Consider the following 24782-nt stretch of genomic DNA (forward strand, 5'->3'; position numbering starts at 1 on the left):
CTCTCTCTAAGAACATTAAAAACCTAACCAAGCACAACTAATATTTCTGAAGATTCAAACTTGAGCATACCCACCAGTGGGGTTTCAACTGATCTAAGAACTTTGCTCTTTACTCTTAAGAGAAACTGGACCTTGCAAGCAATCATAAAACATCAAGTTGTCCTTTAAGTAACATGTAACATGTGTTGTTCACAAACTGCATTACAGTTTCATTTTCATTCTTCTCATTACTTTGCCCTTCTGCCCTAAACTCTCTGCCTGTCCCATTTGACAACCTTCTCCCCTCTCCAAAACAAGGAAAAAGCTGGCCAGGTTTCAATCTCATAGAAGCAACAAGTGAAATATAAGTGATCATACATGAGTACAAACTTTCCTTTCACTATCTCCCAAATGCCACAGTACAAATAAGAACATATGCCCAAGGAAACACTGCACAGAGGATGAAGAAAAGTATCAGAATTACCCCACCCCAGCAAAGTTATCATTTATCCTGTTCACCCACCAGATACCCCATTCTTCCTTAGCCCACCAGCTGCCCTCCAGTGTGTGATGCCATTTTCATCAGGATGGAGTTCATTCTCAAACTAATGCTTATCCATGCAGATATGCTTCAAGCCATGCTTCCCCAGAGTCCTTAAGAGATCTGCAAGAAAGCGTACAGGACTTTGATTACAGAAGCCGGAATATAGAGTATGAGTCGCAATGTGTGCCTTCCCAACCCTTCAATATCTTTCTTACCACCTTACATTTCTTTGATCACCACCTCTATGTACAATATACATGGAGAGTCCTTTCCCACTGCAACTGAGCATAGGGAAAATGAAAAATTTCCTTTGCAATTAGTGGCAAGGGAATCTGGCTTTATCAGTGGAGCAGTGGGAGGTAACCTACAGAATCCCTGATTTCTTCTCCCATGTTCTTTCAATGCAATGTAGGCAGAGCGTGTGTGTTATTTTATCACTTTCTGTTTTTTTCTTTTCTTTCTCTAGCCAAGAGCCTGCTCCTACTCTAAAGGCAAAATAGGCTGCATCCATGTGATGTTCCTAAAGCAGCGGAAAATGCATTTCCGCTGCAGCCTTGGATTCTCTTGAATGGAAGCCCAGCCATACGGACAAGCTTACAAAGATGTCAACTAATAGCTCTCTTCATTCAACTTTAATCAGAGACAGATAATGTCAAGGACATACGGTAATGCACTTTTCTAGCTTACCTCTTCCAAACAGAAAACTGTATGCCAAACCTGGATTTGAAACTGTATGTGACAAGCGGGGCCCAGCCTTAACAAGATACGGATATTTATCAATTACACCTCTTCCATCGCCTTACAATTTGTAGAAATGTAAAACTTCCTAACAGTTGTTACTCTCCTTCCCTGATTTTTCTATGTGAAAACAGTTTCATCTGACGCTCTACTCATTCTATTATATAAATAATGATCAATTAATGGGATGAATAATAACTTCAGATAAGGATATTTTGGCAGAAAACAGCAAGGAGGAAAAAGCTGAATTTCTTCCCTAGGGGCCATAATCCTAATATGTAATCCACTTGCTCCACAATGATTTTTCCCCAAATGTGAAGAAACAGGTATTCTGATCATCATTTTCCAAGGACTATTTTAGTTTTGCCCTGATCTTACCTAACCACGAAGGTAATGTGAGAACTTTGTTGTGCTTCGTGACCATCAGAAGCATAGCTGGAGGATACAAGGGACCAGATCTCAAACTACTAGACTGTGGAATTTCCTGTTCTGGTAAGCCATTTGCTTGTTTTACATCATGATCTAAAGATGATCCGTTTCAGCAAGACTTACTTACAGTATCTATTGGATCTATGTTGTTGTTGTTGTAGTTCTCATTACCAGCTATCTACTGCCTAGCAAAGCTCCAGATTTCAAGGAACTGCCTTTACAAGTGAGACATGGGCTAGGAGTCCTTCATCTATCCCCACTATATAGACCATGTCTGGGAGACATCAAATGGGCTTTGTTTTGGTTGTCCCTTTATCCACTCCAGCTGACTAATTGTTTATGTGATACAATTACTATTTTTTCTTGTCAAACCAGAGTTCATAATATTCAGGCCATACTTACTGCAAAATGTCTCCAAAGGCTGTAAGCAGGGGTTTGCTTTGGTAGGGAATACCATGCTTGGCACAGAGAGATTTCACAAGGGGAGCCACCTTACTATAGTTGTGGCGAGGCATCGTGGGGAAAAGGCTGTGGAGAAATGAAAAAAGGTAGGTTCAAGCTTCTCTGATTTAAACCCCCATTGTTACACATACTGATCTGTCCACTAGGACCATGCTAGGTGGTCATCCAAATAATTTTGTTACCCTAAGGACTTACTGGTGTTCAATCTGGAAATTCAGATGACCAGTGAACCAGTCATTGAAAAACGACTGATCCACATTGCAAGTTGCGTGGAGCTGTGGGAAAACAAGAAAGGATATTTATTCTTGTTTCACATACTTATACAATATTTCCATTCTGAGACTTCATCCTAATTTTTATTCCAATGGAACATCTGGTGATAGTGAGCAATATGCCGAGCTTGAGATCTGGATCTGTTTTATCTCTCACTAGCATAAACTGGATCCCACAGAAGCTGGGACTGCATTTTGCTATTACTTGTAATTATTCATCTACTTAAAATAAATTGTATGCTGCCTACCCATCAGACTCTAGGAGGCATACAATTTTAAAACATTCAAACATATTCCAACATAAAAAAAACAATACATTAAAACCCTTACAAATAACTGTCATCTATTAAAGGAAAACCCCACCCCCACCCCCCACCAGCCTGATAAAAGAAGACTGTTTTCACAGCCCTTCTGAATAGTAAAAAGATGAGGGCTTATGTTAGCTCAGAGGAAGGGTGTTCTAGAGCGAAAGGGCTGTTCCTGAGGCAGCCATCCTCTGTCTCCCCAATCTCCAGGGTATGTGTGTGCAGGTATCTACATTCCACCTGGAACATAGCTTGTTTTAAGCCACACCACCACTTGCATGTTTAAGCCATGCCCCCATGTTTGCACAGAACAAACATGCTCTGGCAATCTCTCTCCCTCCCTCTCTCCCTTTTTACTTGTCCCCATATGGAAGTGGAATTTCACCTTAAGGCAAGAACAAGAACAATTTGGCATTCTCCCCTCTTGCATCTGACAGTTCTATTCACTGATTCTCCTGTGTACAGGAACTGCTTTGCTCTGATACCCAAGGTAATTTACATGTCTTCCCATTACAAGTTAATAGAAATTATTTGGTGGGCATGAAGGATAGCAATATATGAGCTCTTTGTCTTATTTCATTTGTTATTTAGAAAGAGAATTATTCATTACAGTCCCTTTACTATTTCCAAAGGTTTTCGCCATTTTTAAGGGGAAAAAAAGGCTTAGGAAAAAAATAGGAAATGAAAAACTTTTCATCCCTGAAATTTTCAATTTTTTTCCTGACATTTTCCAAATGTTTTCCAAGCATTGCCATCTTCAATCCCACCTCTCCAAGAGATACCTGCATTAGAATGATAAAAAGTTGCCTTACTCTACATTGGATCTTTTTTTTCCCCCACCTACTTCAGTTTCTGTACTGACTGGTCACAGGATTTCAATCTTTCACAGTCAGGTTTTTCTTGTCTCTTCTGTGGTGGTGATGGTGGTTTTGATATCTGCTGCTGGCTGCTTTTAAATTTTAAACTAAATGTCTCCTTGATGTTTCTATTGAAAGGAGAGGCTGAGCAGTGTGCCAAGCTATGCAGGGGTAAGTTTGGATGGAATGCATGTGTATCTAGTTTGTATGAATTCAAGGACTGCCAAATTGGGAAAATATAAGATTCAAGTCCGCCTCCAATTTGGCATCATCATTTTTCTAAAACCATTCTATGATCTGTCTCAAAAATCAATGCTTTGAACAACAGGAAATAGACTTACCTGAGCAGATACCCAGTCCATGTTTGTGTCGTAGTCAATATTCATTGGAATGTGATTCATCTGTGAAACCCAGATAAACCAACTTGCTTCTAAAAATCTGCAAAGTCACATATATTGTCAAATAGATTTTTTGCTAAGTAGCCTTTCACATAATACTACAGAAGCAGGTATACATTAAAGATGGAATGAAAGCACAATTCATTATAATGAAGATATGCAGATTGCATATTTGACTTTCCAGAGGTTTTCAATAAAGCTATTTGCCACTCTGGAATAAGGTAGATCCCATATTAGTCTAAAACTGATTACTGATTGAAGAGCCCAAACTGGAGGGATACGTATTAGTGTTTCCTGTGTACAAATTATTCTAATAAAGCAAGTGATTATGAAAAATTCCAAAAGGATCTCTCCAAACTGGAGTAACAGGCAACATCGCAAATGTGTAATTGGGACAAAAAAAGTACTGTTGCACTGAGGCAATTGTTACTGACAAGAAAAGATATCTTGGGATCAAGAGAGATAGTTCAACGAATTTGTTAACAATGAATCTGTTCAGGAGAAGTTGAATTCCATATCAATGTAAATAGATAAAGTTTTCTCTTTATAGTAATTATATTTGGTGGGAGGTTCTGCAGGGAGGTCCCCAGCAGGAGTGGGAGAGAGACTTGCTGAGAGATAGCAGGTGATCAAGTCTTTTGAGATCGGGCAGGAATTTCTTTTCAGAGCACCAAGAAAAAAAGAGCAGCACAGAAGAACAGTTGTCTGCCTGAAGCAAAGACTGCCGGTGTGGGATCTGTAATACATGTAAATTACACTACAGGTAGTCCTCCACTTACAACCACAGTTGGAATCAGAATTTCTGTCGTAAGTCATTGTGGTCGTAAGTTGACTCACCATGTGACCTGACCCAAATTTACAACCATTTTTATCGCAGTCGTTAAACAAATTACCATGGTTGTTAAGCGAATCCAGCTTCCCCAATGGACGTTTTTTGCAGAAAGCCAGCAAAAAAGGTTGCAAATCGTGATCATGTGACTGCAGGATGCTGCAACCAGATGTAAATGTGAGCCAGTTGCCAAGCGCCTGAATTGCAACCACATGACCGTAGGGCAGAACAGCCGTGTAAGTACAGGTTGTAAAGCACTGTCCCCGAGGCAGTCATAACTTCGAACCATCATTAAATGAACGGTTGTAAGTCAAGGACTACTTGCATGTCGTATTTTTTTGGAAAAAATCAGATTCTTAAAGAAAGCAAGCCCTGTGTTCAGTGACTTTTAATGCAAGTGAAACTATTTATTTTTCTGAAAAGCAAGCAAATTTCTAGCTTTTATTTACAATTTACATCCACAAACAGGATAAAATGAAAGAATTGCAAAAGGAGAAAGCTGCTACCGCAAGAAGGCAAACACACAGGCAATATGGGGGGAATGGCTGAGACCAATACCACCTTTCAGCTCCTGTATTCACTCTTGATACTAAATTACAGGATCTTCAGCGGCCCTAGTCTCTGGCTGTTGCTACTAAATGCCAGTTCAGTATATAATAAGATCACCTTCATCCACAATTTGATTGTGGATTAAGCAGCTGGCCCAGCATCAGATTACCCTATGCAGGCTTTCTCTGTCGATCCTAGGGGGTTCCCTGATTTTCTAAGGACCTACAGGAGATGAAATGACAGAAGAGATGCCTAGAGAAAATTAGAGAAAAAGAGTGAATCTGATCAAGAATGTGTAAGAGCCCACATCAGAGATTATATTGTGGTGATAAGAGCAGCAAAATGTATCTATATTTCTGCTTTTATTAGGTCCACAGATAGCAGGTCAGTGGCTTCTTTTGACCTGTTCTGTGCTAGGGAGGGATGGGCCACAAGAACAGGGCCACTGTGGAGAATATTCTAGCTATCTGATGGATACATTTGCTTGGATCCTCTCAACACTGGACAGATCCAGTCAAGGCAACTGCAGCATGGTCTTGCTGTGTTTTTTGTGCCCATTTCAGTCAGGACTCCTAAGATGGATGCCCAAGGCACAACTATGTGTTACAAATGCGAAGAGGAAATGTACTAACTAGAAGAAGATTAAGGACATCCTGAAGCCAATTGGCCCTGATAACATCAACTGAAATGGAAGGTTTCAAGAACAAGTCTTTGGCCTATGTCCAATTATGTGTCACCATGAGTGGTGCACCTGTGGAGTGCCTTGCAGACATTGGTTCAGAACCAACTGAGAGTGATATTTGTGGAGAGAAATTTCACCCAAAAGGTTGTCATTGCCATCAAAGTAGGTAAGTAAGTAAAAGAAATATCTGGAATATTGGGCATAAATGTGATGAGAGACATGTGAAATTTTCTTCCTCCTTCTTTCCTCCAAGAACCTTTGCAAACAAGACCCAAGATGAATATATATAGCAAGACCCCGCTCCAGGGAGAATTGCCTATTTTTGTTGCCACTGGATGCGAAGACAACGTAGCCAGGGCCAGAAAAGAAATTATTTTTGCTGAACGCTTCTGTATGATTGGAGGTTCATACAACAAAAATGGCCCTGCTCTAAGAGGATAAGCTCATACCCTATTCTACCAGGCCAAACTACAATTCCAGCCGAGGATATCCTACCATGCTGTTGGATCAGTGGCAGGCCCAAAAGATGCTATAATCAAAAGAATTCAGCAGCATACTAATATCTACATTTTTACTCTCAGTAGATGTAAGAACCAGTTTTTGAAGTTAGTAGTATGCCTGAAAATTTCACATTCATGAAGAAATAGAAAGGCAATTGCCATGAGCACTGGAAACTACCTTGAACTAAATGAAGGAAATTCATTTAGGAAAGCCCTTCTCTAAGTCACACAAAGATAAAGTGAGGGAGGAGGGAACACATTCAGACTTGCAAGATTCTATTACTATAGCTGTTCCAATAAAAGTAGCTTTAGATATATGACATTGGTTTTTTTATTCTGGTATGCCTTATAGGCCTAGCTCTGATTCTCTAGCTATGGTAGCAAACCCACTAGTAACATTAAGGTTCCATGGGGAGGGAGTCATTCATTCATTCCTTGCTTATTGCATAAGCTTCCTGAAATCTTGGAACAACCCCTGGTGTGGGGAAAAAGAAAGGTGGCCTATATTCCTGCAGAATAATTTCAGAAGTTTGACACTACCTGTGCAGACATCAACTCTGACTATTCCCAAGAAATGCAGATTGCATTCTGTCAAGGCTTCCAAGGAATACTTGAGGAGTTTCCCCACAAGGCTAGGTAATGGATTATGATTGGGTTCATAACTGATGGTAGTAAGAAAGAGAAACCATACAAAAATAAATGAAATTTTGAAGAGCTGTGTTTGTTACAGGTTTAGTGGTGCATATTATTGAAATGTCAGATGGGTTCAAAATGCTGTGATAAAACAAGGAGAAATGTAAAGGGGTGAAGTTCATTTTAATTATATTTAATGGAGCAATCCAGGTGGGAGAATGTTGCTGGGAGGCTAAAGGTGATTAGAACTTTTGTGACTGGACAGGACTGTTTGGGGGGCTTTTTTTGAGCAACAGAGGAGGTCATCTAGGTGACTGGGAAAATTCTGCCCTTGGAACTGCAGCTGTTTTAAGCAGCGCTGTTTCAAGTGCTTTAGATTGTCCTGTGCAATTTGACCAAAATGTCTTGTATCTTGCTAAAGGTTTGATCGTTTTAATCCTTTCTTGGACTAATATAAAGCAGGGATTGGACATGCCTTTGTTATCATTGGCTTAAATTGGGTGCTGCCACTGGTTCAGTAGGTTGAGGTGATCTGGAAGGGGTCTGAATCCTGGAGCAAAGCAGCAGGGAAGGGTTTAAGCAGTAGATGGCACAAAGAAGAAACCATTCTGGATCTGACCGCTTTTGATGAAAGCCTGCGAGAAAAGAGCCAAGACTGTGGCAAAGGATTTGCAAATAGACTGTGGCTCACTGTAGCAGGAGCTGGTGAGTATGCATGTAGGTAGTTGCCTCTGAGATATTGCCAACTCATTTTAGTTCAAACAAATTGCTTTTGAATTTTGGTATTAGCAGTGCAGTAGAGTGAGTGATTACAAGGAAGAAAGCTAGAGACAGGGATTTCTTTACCCACATTTTAATACTTTTTAACTTAGCCCCACACCACAAGGTTTGCTGGCTTATTTAAGGGATTTGGCACAATGGAAGAATTAGAAGGATCTTTTTGCTAGACATCAAAAATATTCAGAGTAGATGATAATTACTTAAGAAAAAATTAATTTAGGATATGAAGTTAACCTTCAGCTATACAGAACCTAACCATAAAAAAAAAAGAGTGTTACCTGGCCAGCCAATAGTATGCCATAAAATAATTAAATCCCATAATGGGTATGTAGATAAGGAAGTTTCTGATTTGGTAAGCGGTAATCAAGGCTAGATCCTGTTTCAGACAAAAGAGAGAAAAGACAGTATTTTCTACAAGTAATCGTATGCTACAAGATTACACACAAAATAAGCTCCCACTGGCAGTGTAGGCTTTTGGAGAATGGTAAGTAGGGATATGCAAAACATTCCATGCACGAACCATTTTACTCCATGCATGGATGGAAATATAGCTGTTTGGGCTAGAAAAAGTTCAGAGGTTGGGACACTGGGGAAAATAAATCAAAGGACGTTGGTGGTGGTGCCTGAACGGAGGCAGGGGAGGGAGGAAAAGGGGAAATAGTAAGATGCGTGGGCCTGTGGGACATACCATGCTAGGATACCAGCAGCCTAGAAGCTGAGGAGGAGGAATGTGCTGGGAAAGCGGGGGCAGGCAGATCGCTGGGATAAACTACACTAAGAGCCCTAGTTGTCCTGCCCAGATTTTGTTTCACCTGAAACCAGGCATAGCCAAAGCATTCTTGGTTTCAGTTCTGCCAAACTGCAGCTGACCCAAAACAGCTCAACAGAATTTCCAGAACACGATGACATGTAGTGGATCTGAAACAAAACATTTTTTCCCATTTTGTGCATGTTCCTAATGGTAGGCATACTTACCACCCACTCTCTGCGCCTGATTGTGAAGTAGAATACGGACAACTGGAAGAAGGGAACTAATAAAAGTGGTGCCATTACTGTTAAACAAGGAAAAGAAACATACACCTCTTTAGGAACACATGCACTCTTTTGCCCTATTACTTCTGACCAAGTTATAATGGTTATAATGTGTTCTAGGCTTTCTCTCTCCTCATCTGGCTTATATTTCTGTTCACACACACAGCTCAATTTAATCCATTCAAAAGCTGACGTTTCAACAGGCAATAAGGTAAAGAACTTATTATTCTATCTTCCCTCAATCTTATCTTCTCTTGTGGTAATTCCACATTCTGCACATCTTTATTGCAGTCACAAACCAGGATATAATTTCTCACATTCAAACTCTCCACTTCTGATGTGACCATTTGTCTTTACTCCCAAATTCTTATGACATGACACTGTCAACTCTCATTTTCATCCTGGATCCCAACATATAAGTCTTCTTTGGTTATCCTATACCCTTTGATTTGCAAAGCCCACTATCTTAGATGTTGTAACCTGTAGCTTCCTGTTCTACAAATCAGAAGGGGCAGTGCAGTTACCATAAATAGCAGATATGTGGTATTTTTCAGTGATAGAGATACTTACTGAAGAAGTACTTGTGTTGATGATTGTAAGGCATGAACTTCTTTTTCTGCAGTCCAATCTATGAAGAAAGGGACATTGGCAGTTAATTTAGGCAAAAGAGATTTATTTTCTCACTGTCATGCCCCTTTCATTCTGTGTTGGTGCAACCCATGGACTGTGGGCAGCCCCCTAGTGTGAGCATGGCCAAAATGTTCAGTTACTGACTGTTTGGACAGATGTTTAAGGGGTAAAATGGGTGCCTTAATTCTTGCAGAGGTTTATTGCACTCTTTTAAAACAACCTGTTTTTTTTTAAGTATCAAAGCTAAAGCATTATTTTTGCCCCTAAAAACCCTCATAACCCCATCACTACCACCACAAGAGTCCAAAAATTTCTGTTTTGCCCCTTGGAATGATGTTACAGGGCCATCTGCCATGCTTCCTGAAGCCTTCAGGCTAGGCAGGAAGATAAAGAAGTTTTCTGTTTGCATCTATCATTGTGTTTAATTTAATGAAGAAGATAAAAAGATAAAAATAATAATTAAGGCTGGCTTAGTAGCTTCTGAAAACACAGATCCTTGTCATTGTACATTCTGTTCAAGGAAGTACTGTAGCTTATTAGGTTTTGGGTTTTTTTTATTACATTTAAAATGTGCCTTCCTGGGCTTTCAAATTACAAATAGCAGGCTGGGCTTTTTGTATTATTACTATTACTTTTATTATTTCACAAATTTATATAGCCACTAATCTGCCAGAAAGAATTCTAGGTTGCTAACAAGAATAAAAATCACCATATAGTTAAAACCAACCCCACCCCACCATTTAAAACAACACCAAGGCCTGGTAAAACTTGCTCCATCAACAACCCAGCCTGAGGGAAAAGCCAAGTCATCACCGCTTTCCCGAAGTTCATTTGCATCTCGCAGGGGAGGCTGTTCCATGAGGCAGGCCCCAGGGCAGAGAAGGCACCCTTCTGAGGCCCCACCGGGTGGCAGTTTCACCCAGGGGACTCAGAGTATGCCCACCCTGCCAGAGTAGTGGGATGGGCAGAAACTACCAGGGATAAGATGGTCCCACAAGTAACCTGGCCCCAGGCCACGTAGGTCTTTAAAGGTGCACCTTGAATTGCACCCAGAAGCCTACTGGGAGCCAGTAGAGCTCGTATAGCAATGGTATTATGTGGGTGTACCACTACTGCATCCACTACTGTCCGTGCCACTGCATTCTAGATCAGCTGCAGCTAAGAGAACTGAAGGAAGAACAGGTAACTCTGTCCTACAAGACTGAGTGGCTGTGGTGTCAGAACTGCCCAGATCTGGGAATATTCCATCTTTGACCTTGGTTGGGGTAGCATTTCACCCTTCAAGGTTGGTATGCAAACTGGGAGACTCACACCTCCTGTTTGAAGAGGTGTCAGTGTGGCTAGGAAGGGCTTTGCACACATCTGGTGTACCAGGTGCACCCTTTCCAAGATCAAGGAGCCCTTTAGTCAGTCACTCATGCCCTAGCCAACCCCACAGCTAGACTACTGCAATGCTGTCTACAGTTGGCTCCCCTTGAAGACCACCTGGAAGCTTCAACTGGTCCAGAATGTGGCAGTGTGAGCAGTAATGGGCATGCTTTGGTATGCCCATGAAACACCTCTGCTTCGCAAGCTGCACTGCTTGCTGGATTGCTTCTGAATGGGATATAAGGTGCCAGTTGTTATCTCTAAAGCTCTGCATGGCATAGTGCTTGGTTACTTGAGGGACTGCCTGTCTCCCATAACATCTGCCTAGCCGATTTGATCCTGCAGGGTTGGCACGCTCCAGGTGCCTTCGATGACATTTCTCAGGACCCTGGAAGCACGCCTTCTCTGTAGCAGCACCTGCCCTCTGGAACAAAGTTCCCCCTGAGATTTGGATGGCCCCCCACTCTGCTGTTGTTTAGAAAAGCTGTGAAAACCTGGCTCTTCACCCAGTTCTTCGATGAGGGAGAGTGAGACACCTCACTTCATCGCACGTGACATCTTTTATCGTTATTTTTTATGTTTTATTAATATTATTGTAATTTCTTTGATTGTTGTGAGCTGCTCAGAGTCCTTGAGAATTAGATGGCATACACATTTAATAAATCATCACCATCATCAGGCACAGAGACAAAAAAGTAAGATTTGTAACTGAAAGATCATATATTTTTTGGTTGCAATCTTATGTATACTTGGGGTAATATCTTAAAGTCAGAGGGTCTGGCAATCAAAGAAAAAAGTACTCAGAATAAAACTATTAACCTTGCTTCTGGTTACACTACTGGAAGAAAAGTGTTTGGCTGTAGAATAGTCTGCTTAAACTGAGAAAACTGGAAGACATAGCTCAGTAGTAGATAATATATTTTACATGTAAAAGGCTTCAGCTTCCCTCCTGGTATTTTCAGGCAGGCTAAAAAAATTTCCTACCTGAAACTCTAGAATCGCTTCTTAGTGTCAATGATAGGCAGCGTCAATGATAACATCTAACTCATTACAGGTAGTTCTCGCTTGACGACCACAATCGGGACCACAACTCCATCACCAAGCAATGTGGTAATTAAGCAAGACATCACATGACTGCAATGGACTTATGACCTCACTTCCGCTGTGGTTGTTAAGAGAATACACGTAGTCATTATGCGAGACATCACGTGACCGCAACTTGCGATTTTACTGCCAGCTTCTCCATTGACTCTGCTTGTCAGAAGCCAGCTGGAAAGAGTGCAAATGGTGATCATATGACCACGGGATGCTGCAATGGTTGCAAATGCCTGCTGATGGCAAAACACCCAAATTCAGATCATGTGACCACGGGGACACTGTGACAGTTGCAAGTACAAGGACCTGTTGTGAAGTTACTTTCTCAGTGCCATAACTTTGAATGGTCACAAAACAGGGCAGTTTTAAGCAAGGACTACCTGTGATATGGGAGCTTTTTTATGCGTATATTGTGGGTAGCGTTTTTGCCTGATATTAGATTGCTGGCTAAGAGCAGCCATAACATGTAATTATAAAGATACTTTGTACTGAACTTTTAGTATTGCTTTAACTTTCAAGGCCATAAGGCTCTCTAACTGTAGAATGTTTCAACTACTCAATACATGCATACACACAGACTTTCACTTAAGAACTGTGCAGTTACTCCTGCAATAAAGAGCAGATAATAGCAACTGCAGAGAGTATTTAGATTTTATTTTAGGATTTATATGCTTCCTTTTTATTGATATCTCAAGGCAGCTGAGAAAAATTAAATTTCATAAAACATATATACATACCCATCACATGATATTTTTTTTTGGCTAAGTAGTGTAATGTAAAGTGCAGAAAAAGAAAAAGAAGCAGTAAACAAAATAAATTGAAGACCAAGGGTAGGAGAAAAGGAAATATAGGTAAATTTAGTTTAGGCCATCACCTTTCAAACTTTTTATACAATTCTATCCTGGTAAACATCCATATACCGATTCATACATTACCATTTGTTCTCTTAACTTCCCACCTCTCTTTCTGAAGAACTTGTCAACTCCATCCTACAATAATCCTCAACCCATTCCCTCTTCCTTCATGTATTTGTTTTACAATCCAATGCTCATTAATTCTTTCTTTCTAACTGGCCACCTCAACATACCTCTCCTCTACTGGCCTCTCACGTTTTATTCAGTTCGTATTTATTCAGTGCCCATTCATTCTATTCCTTTTTGCTTTACTACACATGCTTTGTAAGTACCCTATTCCCACCATTTTTATTCTTATTTCCATTCATTTTTGCTTGGAGGCTCTGAGATTAGCCCTTTTCACCAACTGTGAAAACAATTCTTATTCCTATCAAATAGATCACATGATCTGCCTCTTTCAATGTTAACCCTAACCTCTTTTTAATATTAACATATTCCTTATGTCTTTGACAACATTCTTTGAATTACCTTTCCCTATACATACATTATTGGAATTTTTCACCTGTCCCCATTTTTGTGGTAATCATTTTTATACGTGCTTTCCCATCATTCGTGACCTCTTTCACTTCATCATTCCAAGCATTTTTAATACTTCTCATTAATCTGACTACTCATATCTGCCGTGCCTTGTAACATAATACTTTTCACTGTCTTCCAAGCAGCTTCTACTCAGACTTCTTTTCCTGCAGCCATTCTACTTTCACGCTAGTTTCTTTCACTTACTTCTTTTTTCCCCAAAGTCCACTGTTGGCACTATTAAATTATGATCTGGTCTATCTCCCATTCAGAAATTTTCATTACCTCAGTATCCTTTACTGATTCTCTCAATATTTTCATCACAAACAAAACAACGTTTTTAGATCCATTCATCTTATGTGTATGCACAGACTTGTGCTTAAACCATGTATTCAAAACAAATAAACAGATCTTTTTCTAAGCAGATACTCACCAAACAATTTTCATTCTCATTCATTCTTGGCTTTCTGAATGGCCATGCAACTAGTCATATCTCCTAGCAAAATAACCTTTTCTCCTAAATAAAGTACATTCTGAATAAAGTACAATATTCCCAAACTTCATTTGTGATTGTTTCATTTTCACCATTTACTGGAGCATAATGTCCAACTATCACCATGCTACTACAGTTACTACTTTCAAAAGCACCAACACCAGTGCATACTTTCCAACAAATTTTAGACCTTTCATAGTCAAACTCACACATTTACTTCCAATGCTTGTATTTATCAACTCCAACCCATAATAAGATCAGACCAAATTGATAACATCCTCCCTTTCCTCTTAATTTCACATTTTACTTCCTTTCATTTCATTCACAGGCTTTAACATTTACAGGTAGTCCTTGTTTAGTGACCACAATTGGCACAACTTGGTTGTTAAGCGAAGCAGTCGCCAAGTGAGACTGCAACTGTGCTTACGATCTTACTTTAGCTTTCCTTTGCAAAGGTTGCTAATGTGAGGATTGGTCGCAAAGTTACTTTTTTATCACTGTCATAACTGCAAACAGTCACTGAATGAGGCAGTCACTAAAGGAGGACTACCGGTACTCTTCTGACATTCCACATTGCAATATTCCATCCACCATGGTTATCAGCAAAGGGAATACGGACCTCCACCATGGCTTTGGTCAACTGAGGCTTTCACATAATTTTTCAGATGTGTCTATACCTACAAAGATCAGAATTGTGCAAGCCATGATATTCCCTATGATGCTCTATAGAAGCAAAAGTTGGGCTTTGAAGAAGCAGGATAGGAAGAGTATTGACACCACTGAAATTTGGTGTTGGAGGAGACTCCTGAGAATACTGTGGACAGTCAAGAAAACAAACTGATAAATCATTGAACAAATCAACCCAGAGTTCTCACTCAAGGCACAAATGACCAGGCTCAAATTATCCAACTTCGGACATATTATGTGAAGATATAGCTCTATGAAGAAGGAGCTAATGCTGGGAAAGGTGGAAGGAAAGAGAAGAATAGGATGACCAGCAGCAAGGTGGATGGACTCAGTTACAGTGGCGATGAGTGTGCTGCTAGGAATCCTGAAAGAACAGGTTAGAGATAGATTGTTATGGAGAAAATCTATCTATATGATCGCTAGGAGTCAAAAACATCTTAATGGCACATAAGCAATCCATCAAAGAAACAGTAGAGTAAGTCACTAGGCTGTGCTCATGTCCCCATGACACACTCCCTACTAACTGTAAAGATACAATATTGGTCAGTTTTGGTACACTTCTGCCAACCAAAGATCAGATTTACCCCAAGTATGCCTATACTATTCAGTGTAAAGACTACCTTGCAAGGCAACATACTGTTGCCTGCATCCCACCAACTAGGAGACATATACAGTGTACTGACATGAAAAGAGCAAAAGTGAATACAGGTAGTCCTTGTTTAGTGACTGCCTCATTTAGTGACTATTCGCAGTTAGGATGGTGATGAAATAACTCTGTGACCAGTCCTTGCATTTACAACCGTTGCAGGTCTGTAAAGCAAAGGAAAGCTGAAGTAAGACTGTAAGCACAGTCATGGTTTCGCTTAACGACTGAGTTGCTGATCCCAACTGTGGTTGCTAAATGAGGACTACCCATAAAAGTAAATCAAACAAAAGGACGCAGTAAATCAAACAAAGTAAGTTTGAAAGAAAAAGTAAAAACAACAAAATGGGTTGGCAAACACAAAACACAGATAATGAACATTTATTGCCTTCAATGTCTCCTATTTGTTCTTCTAAAGCTGCTTTTCAATAACATGTACCCCACAAATGTACCTCTGTAGCTAGTTTCTTCCCTAGAGCAAACACAAGGGGATGCATGTTGAGATCAGGGTCTTTACGAAAGCAGTTTGGTTTGGCATGATGCTGGAAATGCAAATTATTCCACCATTTGACTGACAATCCCTAGAAGAAAGGGGACAGAAGATTAAGAACAGAGTAGACTTCAACCTTATATGATGACAAAAAGGAAAGCTTTCTTAAAGGACAGGGCACTTACTTTCATTAGTGACATGAAGAACATATGACCCACATGATTCCATTTGGATGTTCTAAAGACTGAAAGATGACCCAAGTCATGTTGGAGCCAGGACATTTGACCCTGGGGGTGGGGGGGAAAATACTTTTAAAAACAAAATTGAAATTAATTTCAAATACAATACAAAATTAAATCAATGCATTTTAAAAAACAAATTTCTGGGGGATATTCAAGTTAAATAAAATAACATTATGTAAATCTGCAACCTTTAATTTGTTGAAAAGGCAGACAGTTCAAAGATGAAGCAGCTCAACTAGCATCATGATCTGGGAGACGTAAGTTCCACAGTTCTAAGATGGCCTGCACTAGGGCAAACCTTCTTTCTATAGCAGTGGTTTGCGCAGGAATAAGAACCCTTTCCTTCTCCATCTCTACTTATCTGCCATCTGGATATACATAAGTAACTGATGTTTTAAGACTCAGAGGGCATTCCTAGAGGAAGCCACAGCAGGAGGGAGAAACGTGTTTGTCAATTTCAGACAGAAGTTTTTCATTAACCCATTAGCTCCTATTTGTGCAAGTCAACTATCTAGGGGGTGCTATAAGCTACTGCCTGAAGTACGGAAAGTTTTAAAGATTTCTCAAAGCTGCGTTGCGAGCGTAAGCAGATTTTCAAAGAGATCCTTTCAGAGTGCTGTCAAGCTATTCTGCAGTCTGTCTGGGATAACGGAGAAGAGATTGCTGCTAAAGTGTGTCATCTGGCTAAAAACGTTATGACGATGATTTTGGTAAAAATGGGGACTTTGTTGTAGTGAGGCTGAAGTAATGCCAGGTGAAGATTACAGTTTGGTGATGAGGGGGTTAAAATGACAGTCAACAGGGAGTTGCTTTGCTGGGGAAATGTTATGACTATCTGAGTCAGTGTTGTGGGAAAGAAGAGAATAGGTTTGGTGGGAGTTTTTTCTTTGCTGAAAATTAGTGTTTTTGAGGAGGGCAGTTGGGCTGTCTGACTTTTGTAAAAAAAATCCCTTATGTGTAATAGGGAGATATGTGAAATTAAGAATGTGTAACTGGACTGATAATGAGGCTCTTATGATGTTACTTTTTTAATGATTTGGACTAAGATTTACATGACTTTCGATTTGTAAGCTTTAAAAGGTATTGATATGACACAATATTTTATTTATCTTTAGGTTTGATAGGGTTAAGACTGTTGCAGCATTATTAATTATAAAAGCAGACAATTTATATGTTTATATAACTTGATTTTTATTATAGTAGACAGAAATATATAAAATAGTGGTAGGGAGGAAATAATTAAATGGATGTTGTCTTAAGGGGGAGGGAAGTTGATACATACATACATTCTTTTTTATATAAGGAGAAGGAGCGATTGTATTAGTGATTTGTACAGTTGTCAATGGAAGGATTTATAGAAATAATGTGAACTTAGTTTGATATAGAGTAAGGGTCTGACCATGGAAATTGCTGTATATTCCTGCTGTTGAAAGTTGGAAGTGACCTTTGTCTGTAATCTTTAAAATTCTTTTTTTCTTGTGTTTCACACTTTTTTAGTTTCTTTTTCTTTTTGTAGTTTTTGTTTTTCTGTAGCTTTTATCTTTGTTTCAAATTTAATAAAATTCTTACAAAAAAAACCAATTTGGGCACTTGGTAACTGGCTCACAATTACCACAATTGCAGCCCCTGTGGTTACATGATCGCCATTTGCGATTTTCCCTGCTGGCTTCCCACAAGCAAAGTCAATGGAGAAGGCGGCAGGAGGTTGCAAGTCGCTCCTACCACCTTCTCTCCCAAAGAGCCCCAGGGTGGGACTGGGAATCTTGTACTCTGTAGCGCCTGCCCGTGGCACCTGCTTGCCTGTACTTTGTAGTACCAATCTGCCTGCAGCCCCGGCTGGCCTACTTGCCTGGGATGCGGTTTTTACAACTGCATTGCTTAGTGATGGAAATTCCAGTCCCAATTACTGTAGTTAACCAAGGACTACCTGTAATTTGATTTTAACTTCAGAAAAATAAACAATTGCCAACTACCGTTACATTGCAAAGCTGGGTGGAAATATCTCAGATGCTAAAACTGTTATGTCATGTGATGTAAGGAATGTTATTTCACTACCATTTTAAAAAAGCCTTAAAATCTAGTGTTACAAAGAGCTGAAGTTATTTATCTTGTGTCTCACTTTAGTGAAATGCATGGAATTCTTTAAATCCTCCACATATATGGAAAAACATATTGATTCTTATTACAGGAAAAGATCCATACTGTACCTGAGCAATAGTAAAAAGTGCAAGACCTGTGAAGAATGGTATTGAAGATGTCCCAAAATACCAGATAATCAACCAGGCAGCAACATCAAGCAATATAATATGAAAAGAAATCAGAAAGAAAAACAGGAGATTTGGCGTCAAAAGTCCCATTTTCTCAACAGTGGATCGCAATTCCCGAAAGTCTTCTATAAGCAATTGCTGTGGGAAAACCCAACAAGTAGATGTCATTCCAAGGTGAAAAAATTGCTTAGTCCCCTAATCACACATGGCTACAAATAGTAATATGAAATGTCAAATACAAATATTTGAAATTGTATTGTTTTAGAGTTTGACAACCACCTCGATGCTTCCTAGTTTGTATAGTATCTTTTATTTTATTTTGTATTGTATTGTACGTATATGTTTAACTCAAATTTTATTTTTAGCATGTTTTATTGTAAATGCCCAGCGAGTTTCAGCCATTGGGTGGTTTAAAAATACTTTAAAAAATACAAACAAAAAATAAACAAAGGTAGAATAAAATAATTTTCAAAAAGATCAAATCCTCTAATCTAAAATCATCCTGTTTTTTCAGTCAGCCAATTTTAAAAGAGGTTAATGATATACTTAGGGCTATGCAACATATTTAAAGGGAACTATGTTCACACACTTCTCTTGCCAATTTAAATATCCAGGACTAATTAGCATTCCAGATTATTGGGATTACTACTCCCAGAATTCACAGTCACAACCCAAGAAACATTGGAGAATACCTGATTGCAGAAGGCCAAGGCAGACAATTTGACTGCACAGTCTTACTCAGCTATGATTTCTGTTATTTAGTCTTTGTGAAAGGTGAAAGGTCCCCTGTGCAAGCACTGAGTCATGTCTGACCCTTTGGGGGGATGCCGCTTTCGTGACGTTTTCTTGGCAGACTATAGAGCGGGGTGGTTTGCCATTGCCTTCCCCAGTCGTCACCTTCCCCAGCAAGCTGGGTACTCATTTTACTGACCTCGGAAGGATGGAAGGCTGAGTCGACCTGAGCCGGCTGCCCGAGAATCCAGCCTCTGCTGGGATCAAACTCAGGTCGTGGGGAGAGTTTCAGTTGCAATACTGCCGCCTACCACTCTGCACCACACGAGGCTCTATTTAGTCTTTACAACAGTATTAATCCCATCACATAGAAAGTTCTCAGTGACAGGGTTTATTCTTTATTTATATCATTTATATAGGCACCTATCTCATACAAGTGACTCTGGGAGGCTTACATGATTAAAAACAAACAACACGCTCAAACATAACTCTCCCCGCCACCCCGTGCCCAAGGATAAACTGCTAACTATTAATCATCAATAGTAGCAGAGCTCATCTTCCCCCTAATCTAAATGCCTGTGGGAACAGCCAGGTCTTCAATACCTTGCAAAAGGCTAACAGGGCTGGGGTCATCGAAATCTCCAGGGGGATGGAGTTCCACAGGGCAGGTGCTGTCACTGAGAAGGCATGACTCTGGAGTCCAAGAAGATGACATTGTTTAATAGAAGGGACCCAGAGCATGCCATCTCTACTAGATCTGGTGGGGCGGGCAAAAACAATAGGAGAAAGGCAGTCCCGCAAACAGCCTGGCTTATACCATGGAAGGCTTTAGAGAAGATGACCAGCACCCTGAATTGTACCCGGAAGCCTACTGGGAGCCAGTAGAGCTCACAGAGCAGCAGTGTTACATGGGTGTAACAAGAAATGCCAAAAACTGCCCATGCCACTGCATTCTGGACCAGCTGCAGTTTCCGGGTACTCTTCAAAGGCAGCCCCATGTAGAGCATGTTACAGTAATCCAAACAGGAGGTGACTAAGGCATGAATCACCATGAGCAAGGCCTCCTGGTCCAAGAATGGGCGTAACTGGTGCACAAGACAAACCTGTGCAAAAGCCCCTCGGCCACAGTTGCCACCTGCTCTTCAAGCAGAAGCCAAGAGTCCAGGAGGACCCCCAAATTGTACACCAACTCTGACTGGGGAAGTGTATCCCCATGCAGAGTTAAAGATGGAAAATCCTTGGAATCAGGGGGACCTTAAAACCTACAGCAACTCCGTTTTTCCAGGGTCAAGCCAAAGCCTGTTCTCCCTTGTCCAGATCCACACAGCCTCCAGGCACTGGGAAAGGACTTTTACAGCACTGCATGCCTGGCCCAGGGTGAAAATGTACAAGTGGGTATCATCAGCATATTGATGACACCGCACCCCGTGCTGACAGTTGATCTCACCTAGCTAAAACAACTCAAGGCGGCAAACATACCTAACACCCCTGCCCCCCAAGTTTCCCCACAACAACAACCCTGTGAGGTGGGCTGGGCTAAGAGAGAGTAACTGGCCCAAAGCCAAATAGCCAGCTTTCATGTCTAAAGGAGGCCTAGAACTCAGTCTCCTAGTTTCTAGGCCAGCACCTTCACCTCTACACCAAACTGGCTGTATTATATTATAGACAAAAATCACCTTTCCTTCAAATAGAGTTCAGTTCCTGATGATGAGTGAACAATTGAATGCTGTTTCCTTGGCAACAATACAGAAGTGGTTTACAACTGCTTGCTCCAAAGATCTTTTTCCAGCTTCCCAGTTTAATCTATAGCCCTGTCAATTTCTAGAGATATGCAAAAGGTGCATGCGTAGACCAGCAGTTTTTAGATGATTCATTGACCGGACCAGACTACATGTGTTTTGTCTGAGCACTGATCAGGCAGGGTGTTCAGGGATAGGGAACAATGGGAAAGGTCACGACTATGGCAGCATGTAGCAGTGACTAAGAGGAGATAGGGCACTTGGGATATGCAGATGGACTGGTCAGGCAGAGGAGAAAGAGTGGGGTATATTAGCCTTATCCTAACTATACCATAATACTCATCTGGATTTTGGTTCAGGTGAACAGGAGTCTTTGTCTCCCATCCGTTAATCCCCATTCATCAGTACCATATAATGTGCAATAAAGACCAGTAGTCCTCTGCTGCTTAATTACAATCCCTAGCATCCCTCACTGTGCTGACTGTAGCTGTTAAGGGCACAGGTTCCTTACCTCTAGTGTACAATTATTAATACAAAACAGAATTCTGATTTTTCTCTTCCCTGCACTGTAAAGTTTTTTAAAAAGGCATAGAAATATATGTTAGTTCCCAATTCTGATGTCTTATGAACACTCACATTCTTGCTGGGCTCAGAACTTGGTTGATCATGTGCCAGTTCCCCTATCAGCAATGAATTCAAATACTTGCTTGCTTGATCCTTATGCAGGTGAAATGCTGTGAATGCATCCTGGGAGGGAAAAGTTGTAATATTGAGCAGAATGAGAAACACAGACTTAAGCTGAAATGTGAAAAGTAGTCTCAAAGAGGTTGAATTTAAAACAGGAGAGTACATTTTTTCCTGGTCCACTGATAGCATCCACTTTAAGTGGTAAGCTGGGAGTCATAATTCTAAAATTAGTAGACAGAAATATTGCTTTCATTTATATTTAATTTTAATTAAAACTAAATATAGCTAATATGATAACTTGTATTTAATATTTCTTTTATTTCTAAGATATTAAAAATGAAAGTTTGGTTGAAATTTTCAGAGATCTCTGGGGCTATACCCAAGGCTTGGGGGACACATAGCCCTGGATCTCAGATAGTGAACCCCATTCTAAAGCATGTTTTGCAGCAAAACAAAAAGCTTACCTGTATTCACTTTTAGCAAATCCTGGCTGTTAGGGCCATACATGTTTCAAAAAGGATTTGGAAGAAGTACCTTGGACCTCATATATGTAGCTCTCCACGATTCATTTAAGCAGCTTTATTTTTTTCAGGCACAATCCTCAAAAGTACTAGTGGCTGTTCTAAGAGTCATATTAATTTAATTGGTCAATTCTTTAAAGCAGCCCACAACTTTTTTTTGGCTTACGCAGAAGTCTGAAAAAAGTAAACCTCCCTTAATGTATTGCAGAAAATGCGCTGCAACTACGCCTTTCTTACTTTACTGGCTCTATTAATTGGTGTATATATAAACACACATAACACACACACAAGAGTAATCATTACTGGTAACTTGAGTACCTAATTTGCTAATTTTAAATAGCTCAGCCAAATCCTTTTGTAGAAACATGTGTGATTGTGTATCACTTTTGGATTCAAAAGCAAAAGGCACTTTGGAGCATAGAGGAGAGCAAACAGCATTTGTCTGCAATTCTTCTCATCATGCATTTACATTCCAGTGTACATCTCTCCCATTTTAAGCACATTTATTGTGGACTAGTCCGTGCATATAATCACATGCACCCACTTACAACTACATACCATGGTATACCATCCATGGATCCTCTTTCTCCAGTCACAAACAGCAAATAACAAGAGAGCTTTCTAAAAATAATAATGAATTTCCTCAGTGTAACTTCCACTCTTACAACACAAGCATCACTACACTTTTGTCATCTGAACCTTTTGCTGATAAAATATTTTCCATTAAGTCTAAAATCATATCCCACCATACAATCCCAGCTTTCTTCATGTGGCCAATTTTTTTTTTTTTTTAATCCATTCAATCATGTCCAATTCTCGGAGACTGCCTGGACAAGTCTCTGCAGTTTTCTTGGCAAGGTTTCTCAGAAGTGGTTTGCCACTGTTTCCTTCCTAGGGCTGAGAGAGACCTGCCAAAGGTCACCCAGCTGGGTTCATGCCCAAGGTCAGACTAGAACTCCCGGTCTCTGGGTTTCTAGTCTGATGCCTTAATCACTACACCAGACTGGCTCTCTCTCACAATTATACTTCTCCCTTATATATCCTGTGTTGGAAAATAGGTACTCTAGGTAAGATTTTAATCAAGCAGTCACAAATACTCTTATTAGTGAAATTTTCAAATACGATTAAAATAGTCTTGACATTACAAATGCTGGAAATCAATCTGGAGCTAAATAATTTAAAAGTACTTCCAGCAAACATCACTCCCTAAGACATCAGCTTACCCAAGAAAACAGTGTAAGAGCAGGCTTGTGGTGGCCACTTGCCAAAAAGTTTGTGATGAGGAAGAATTGCTTCCAGCTGCCAGCAATGGGAGCATTAGAAAACCTACTTTTCTTCTTCTGAACAACATATGATTAACACAGATGAGCAGGCAGGCTTGAAGTAATATTGTAAGGTTATACTGGATATTTTGTGTAGGAATTTAAAACTGACATTGAAATCCATATATTTGTTGTACAAAAGATAAGAAAACTAGAGACTCTGTTTTTAATGGGGCCATTTTTAAAATTTAAAGGTGTCATAATGCCATATCTTACATTGTGATCTTAAACATTTTTATTAAACCTTACTCCAAGGATTTCAATGAATGTTGTATCATCACAGGTGCTTTGAGGCTTATGACCTATTTTTTAAAACAATGATGCTGTTTAAAGAGTGCAAATAGACTATAAATTCAAACAATATAAAATAGCATTTTAGTGAAGCAAATGGACTCAAATAACTTTTCTTGCCAAACACCAATTAGCAATTAGTTGATATGAAATTAAGGTGACACTAATGTTGCCTGGGAGAGCATTTAAATAAACCTTTAAAAAGATTATACTGAGAAGTGAGAGTTCAGAGACCACCCAAAATTAGCAAGGAGGGGTGAAGCTGCTTTCCGCTAGTGTGAAAAGTCCTGGTTATGAAAGCAAAACCGTCTACAGCTCCAAGCCATCATTCCCCAGAGAGGAACCATTCAAAATGGGGACAACTGCGTGAATCCCTGAATTTCTCAGTGAGCTCCGCTTTAGTGAAGAGAAAGAAGTAATCCAGATTTCCCTTCAGGGATGAGTGACGCTTTTGGCAATCCAGATCTCCCCACGCTCAACTAGCGTTTTGAGACGCAGCTTTCCTCACCGTGGCATCCTGCCCAGCGTAGTGGGAAATCACCTTGGAGCCTCCCGGGTGCCGCTGGAAGAAGCTGCTGATGTCGTAGACCTTCCTGTCAATCACTAGCCACCTCTCGTGAAGATGAGACTCAATCCGTCCCGTGCGCAGCCCGATTTCTTCCCACGTGAAAAAACGACGGGAACAGGTTTCGCTCCCGTTCGCCTTTTTCTCTCCCACTCCGACCCTCACCTCGGTATCCTGCAGCGGAGGAGCCATTTATCTCACTGGATTAAATTCTTCTCCGGCAAGGATCTCTTCGTGGCAACCCCAACCCCCGGACACCCCGGCGCGCGAAGTTCCACCAACAGAAAGATCAAGAACGTTCAATCAAGCCCGTTCTTCTGGAACTCTCTCTTTGACACCTGATTGGCCCGTCGAACTGCTGGGAAACGCCATTGGCTCTCAGGAGCCTCTCTTAATTACCAGTGGCTCCATTCCTTCACTTACGCCGCTGAATGTAACCGAGCTGCGTCGTTCCATCTGATTAATACTTACGTCCCTGGCAAGCGATCCACCTTCCGAGTGCTCCTGGATTTCTTCCGCCCTAGCAAACAGACTCAGCACTTTTGTTTTCGCTATGCAGGGCTTCTGGAAGACCCATCTTTCCCCGTGGTG

At 40.4% G+C, this 24782-nt stretch overlaps 1 protein-coding gene across 1 annotated transcript; it reads right to left on the minus strand.

The window, feature by feature from the left end:
• Positions 1-268: 268 nt before the first annotated feature.
• On the minus strand, positions 269-24493 carry LOC134487411 (acyl-CoA (8-3)-desaturase-like). Its single transcript, XM_063289200.1, has 12 exons — positions 24135-24493; positions 21442-21552; positions 18275-18472; positions 16011-16112; positions 15788-15916; positions 9560-9617; positions 8933-9009; positions 8236-8333; positions 3928-4024; positions 2348-2427; positions 2093-2218; positions 269-643 (listed from the first exon to the last, which is right to left on the minus strand). Exons 1-12 carry the CDS (start codon positions 24381-24383, stop codon positions 592-594), a joined length of 1377 nt encoding a protein of 458 aa, XP_063145270.1. The 5' UTR covers positions 24384-24493; the 3' UTR covers positions 269-591.
• Between the last annotated feature and the right edge of the window lie 289 nt (positions 24494-24782).

Source organism: Candoia aspera, chromosome 1, assembly GCF_035149785.1.
Source record: "Candoia aspera isolate rCanAsp1 chromosome 1, rCanAsp1.hap2, whole genome shotgun sequence".
NCBI classification, from domain to species: Eukaryota; Metazoa; Chordata; class Lepidosauria; order Squamata; family Boidae; genus Candoia; species Candoia aspera.

Excerpts from the sequence above, each read along its gene's own strand:
- LOC134487411 (XM_063289200.1), bottom strand. The coding sequence starts at position 24,383 with ATGGCTCCTCCGCTGCAGGATACCGAGGTGAGGGTCGGAGTGGGAGAG. Across the intron at positions 21,553-24,134 it reads ACGCTGGGCAGGATGCCACG|GATGCATTCACAGCATTTCA; the intron begins GTGAGGAAAGCT and ends TTTCCCTCCCAG. Across the intron at positions 18,473-21,441 it reads GTTCTGAGCCCAGCAAGAAT|CAATTGCTTATAGAAGACTT; the intron begins GTGAGTGTTCAT and ends GTTTTCCCACAG.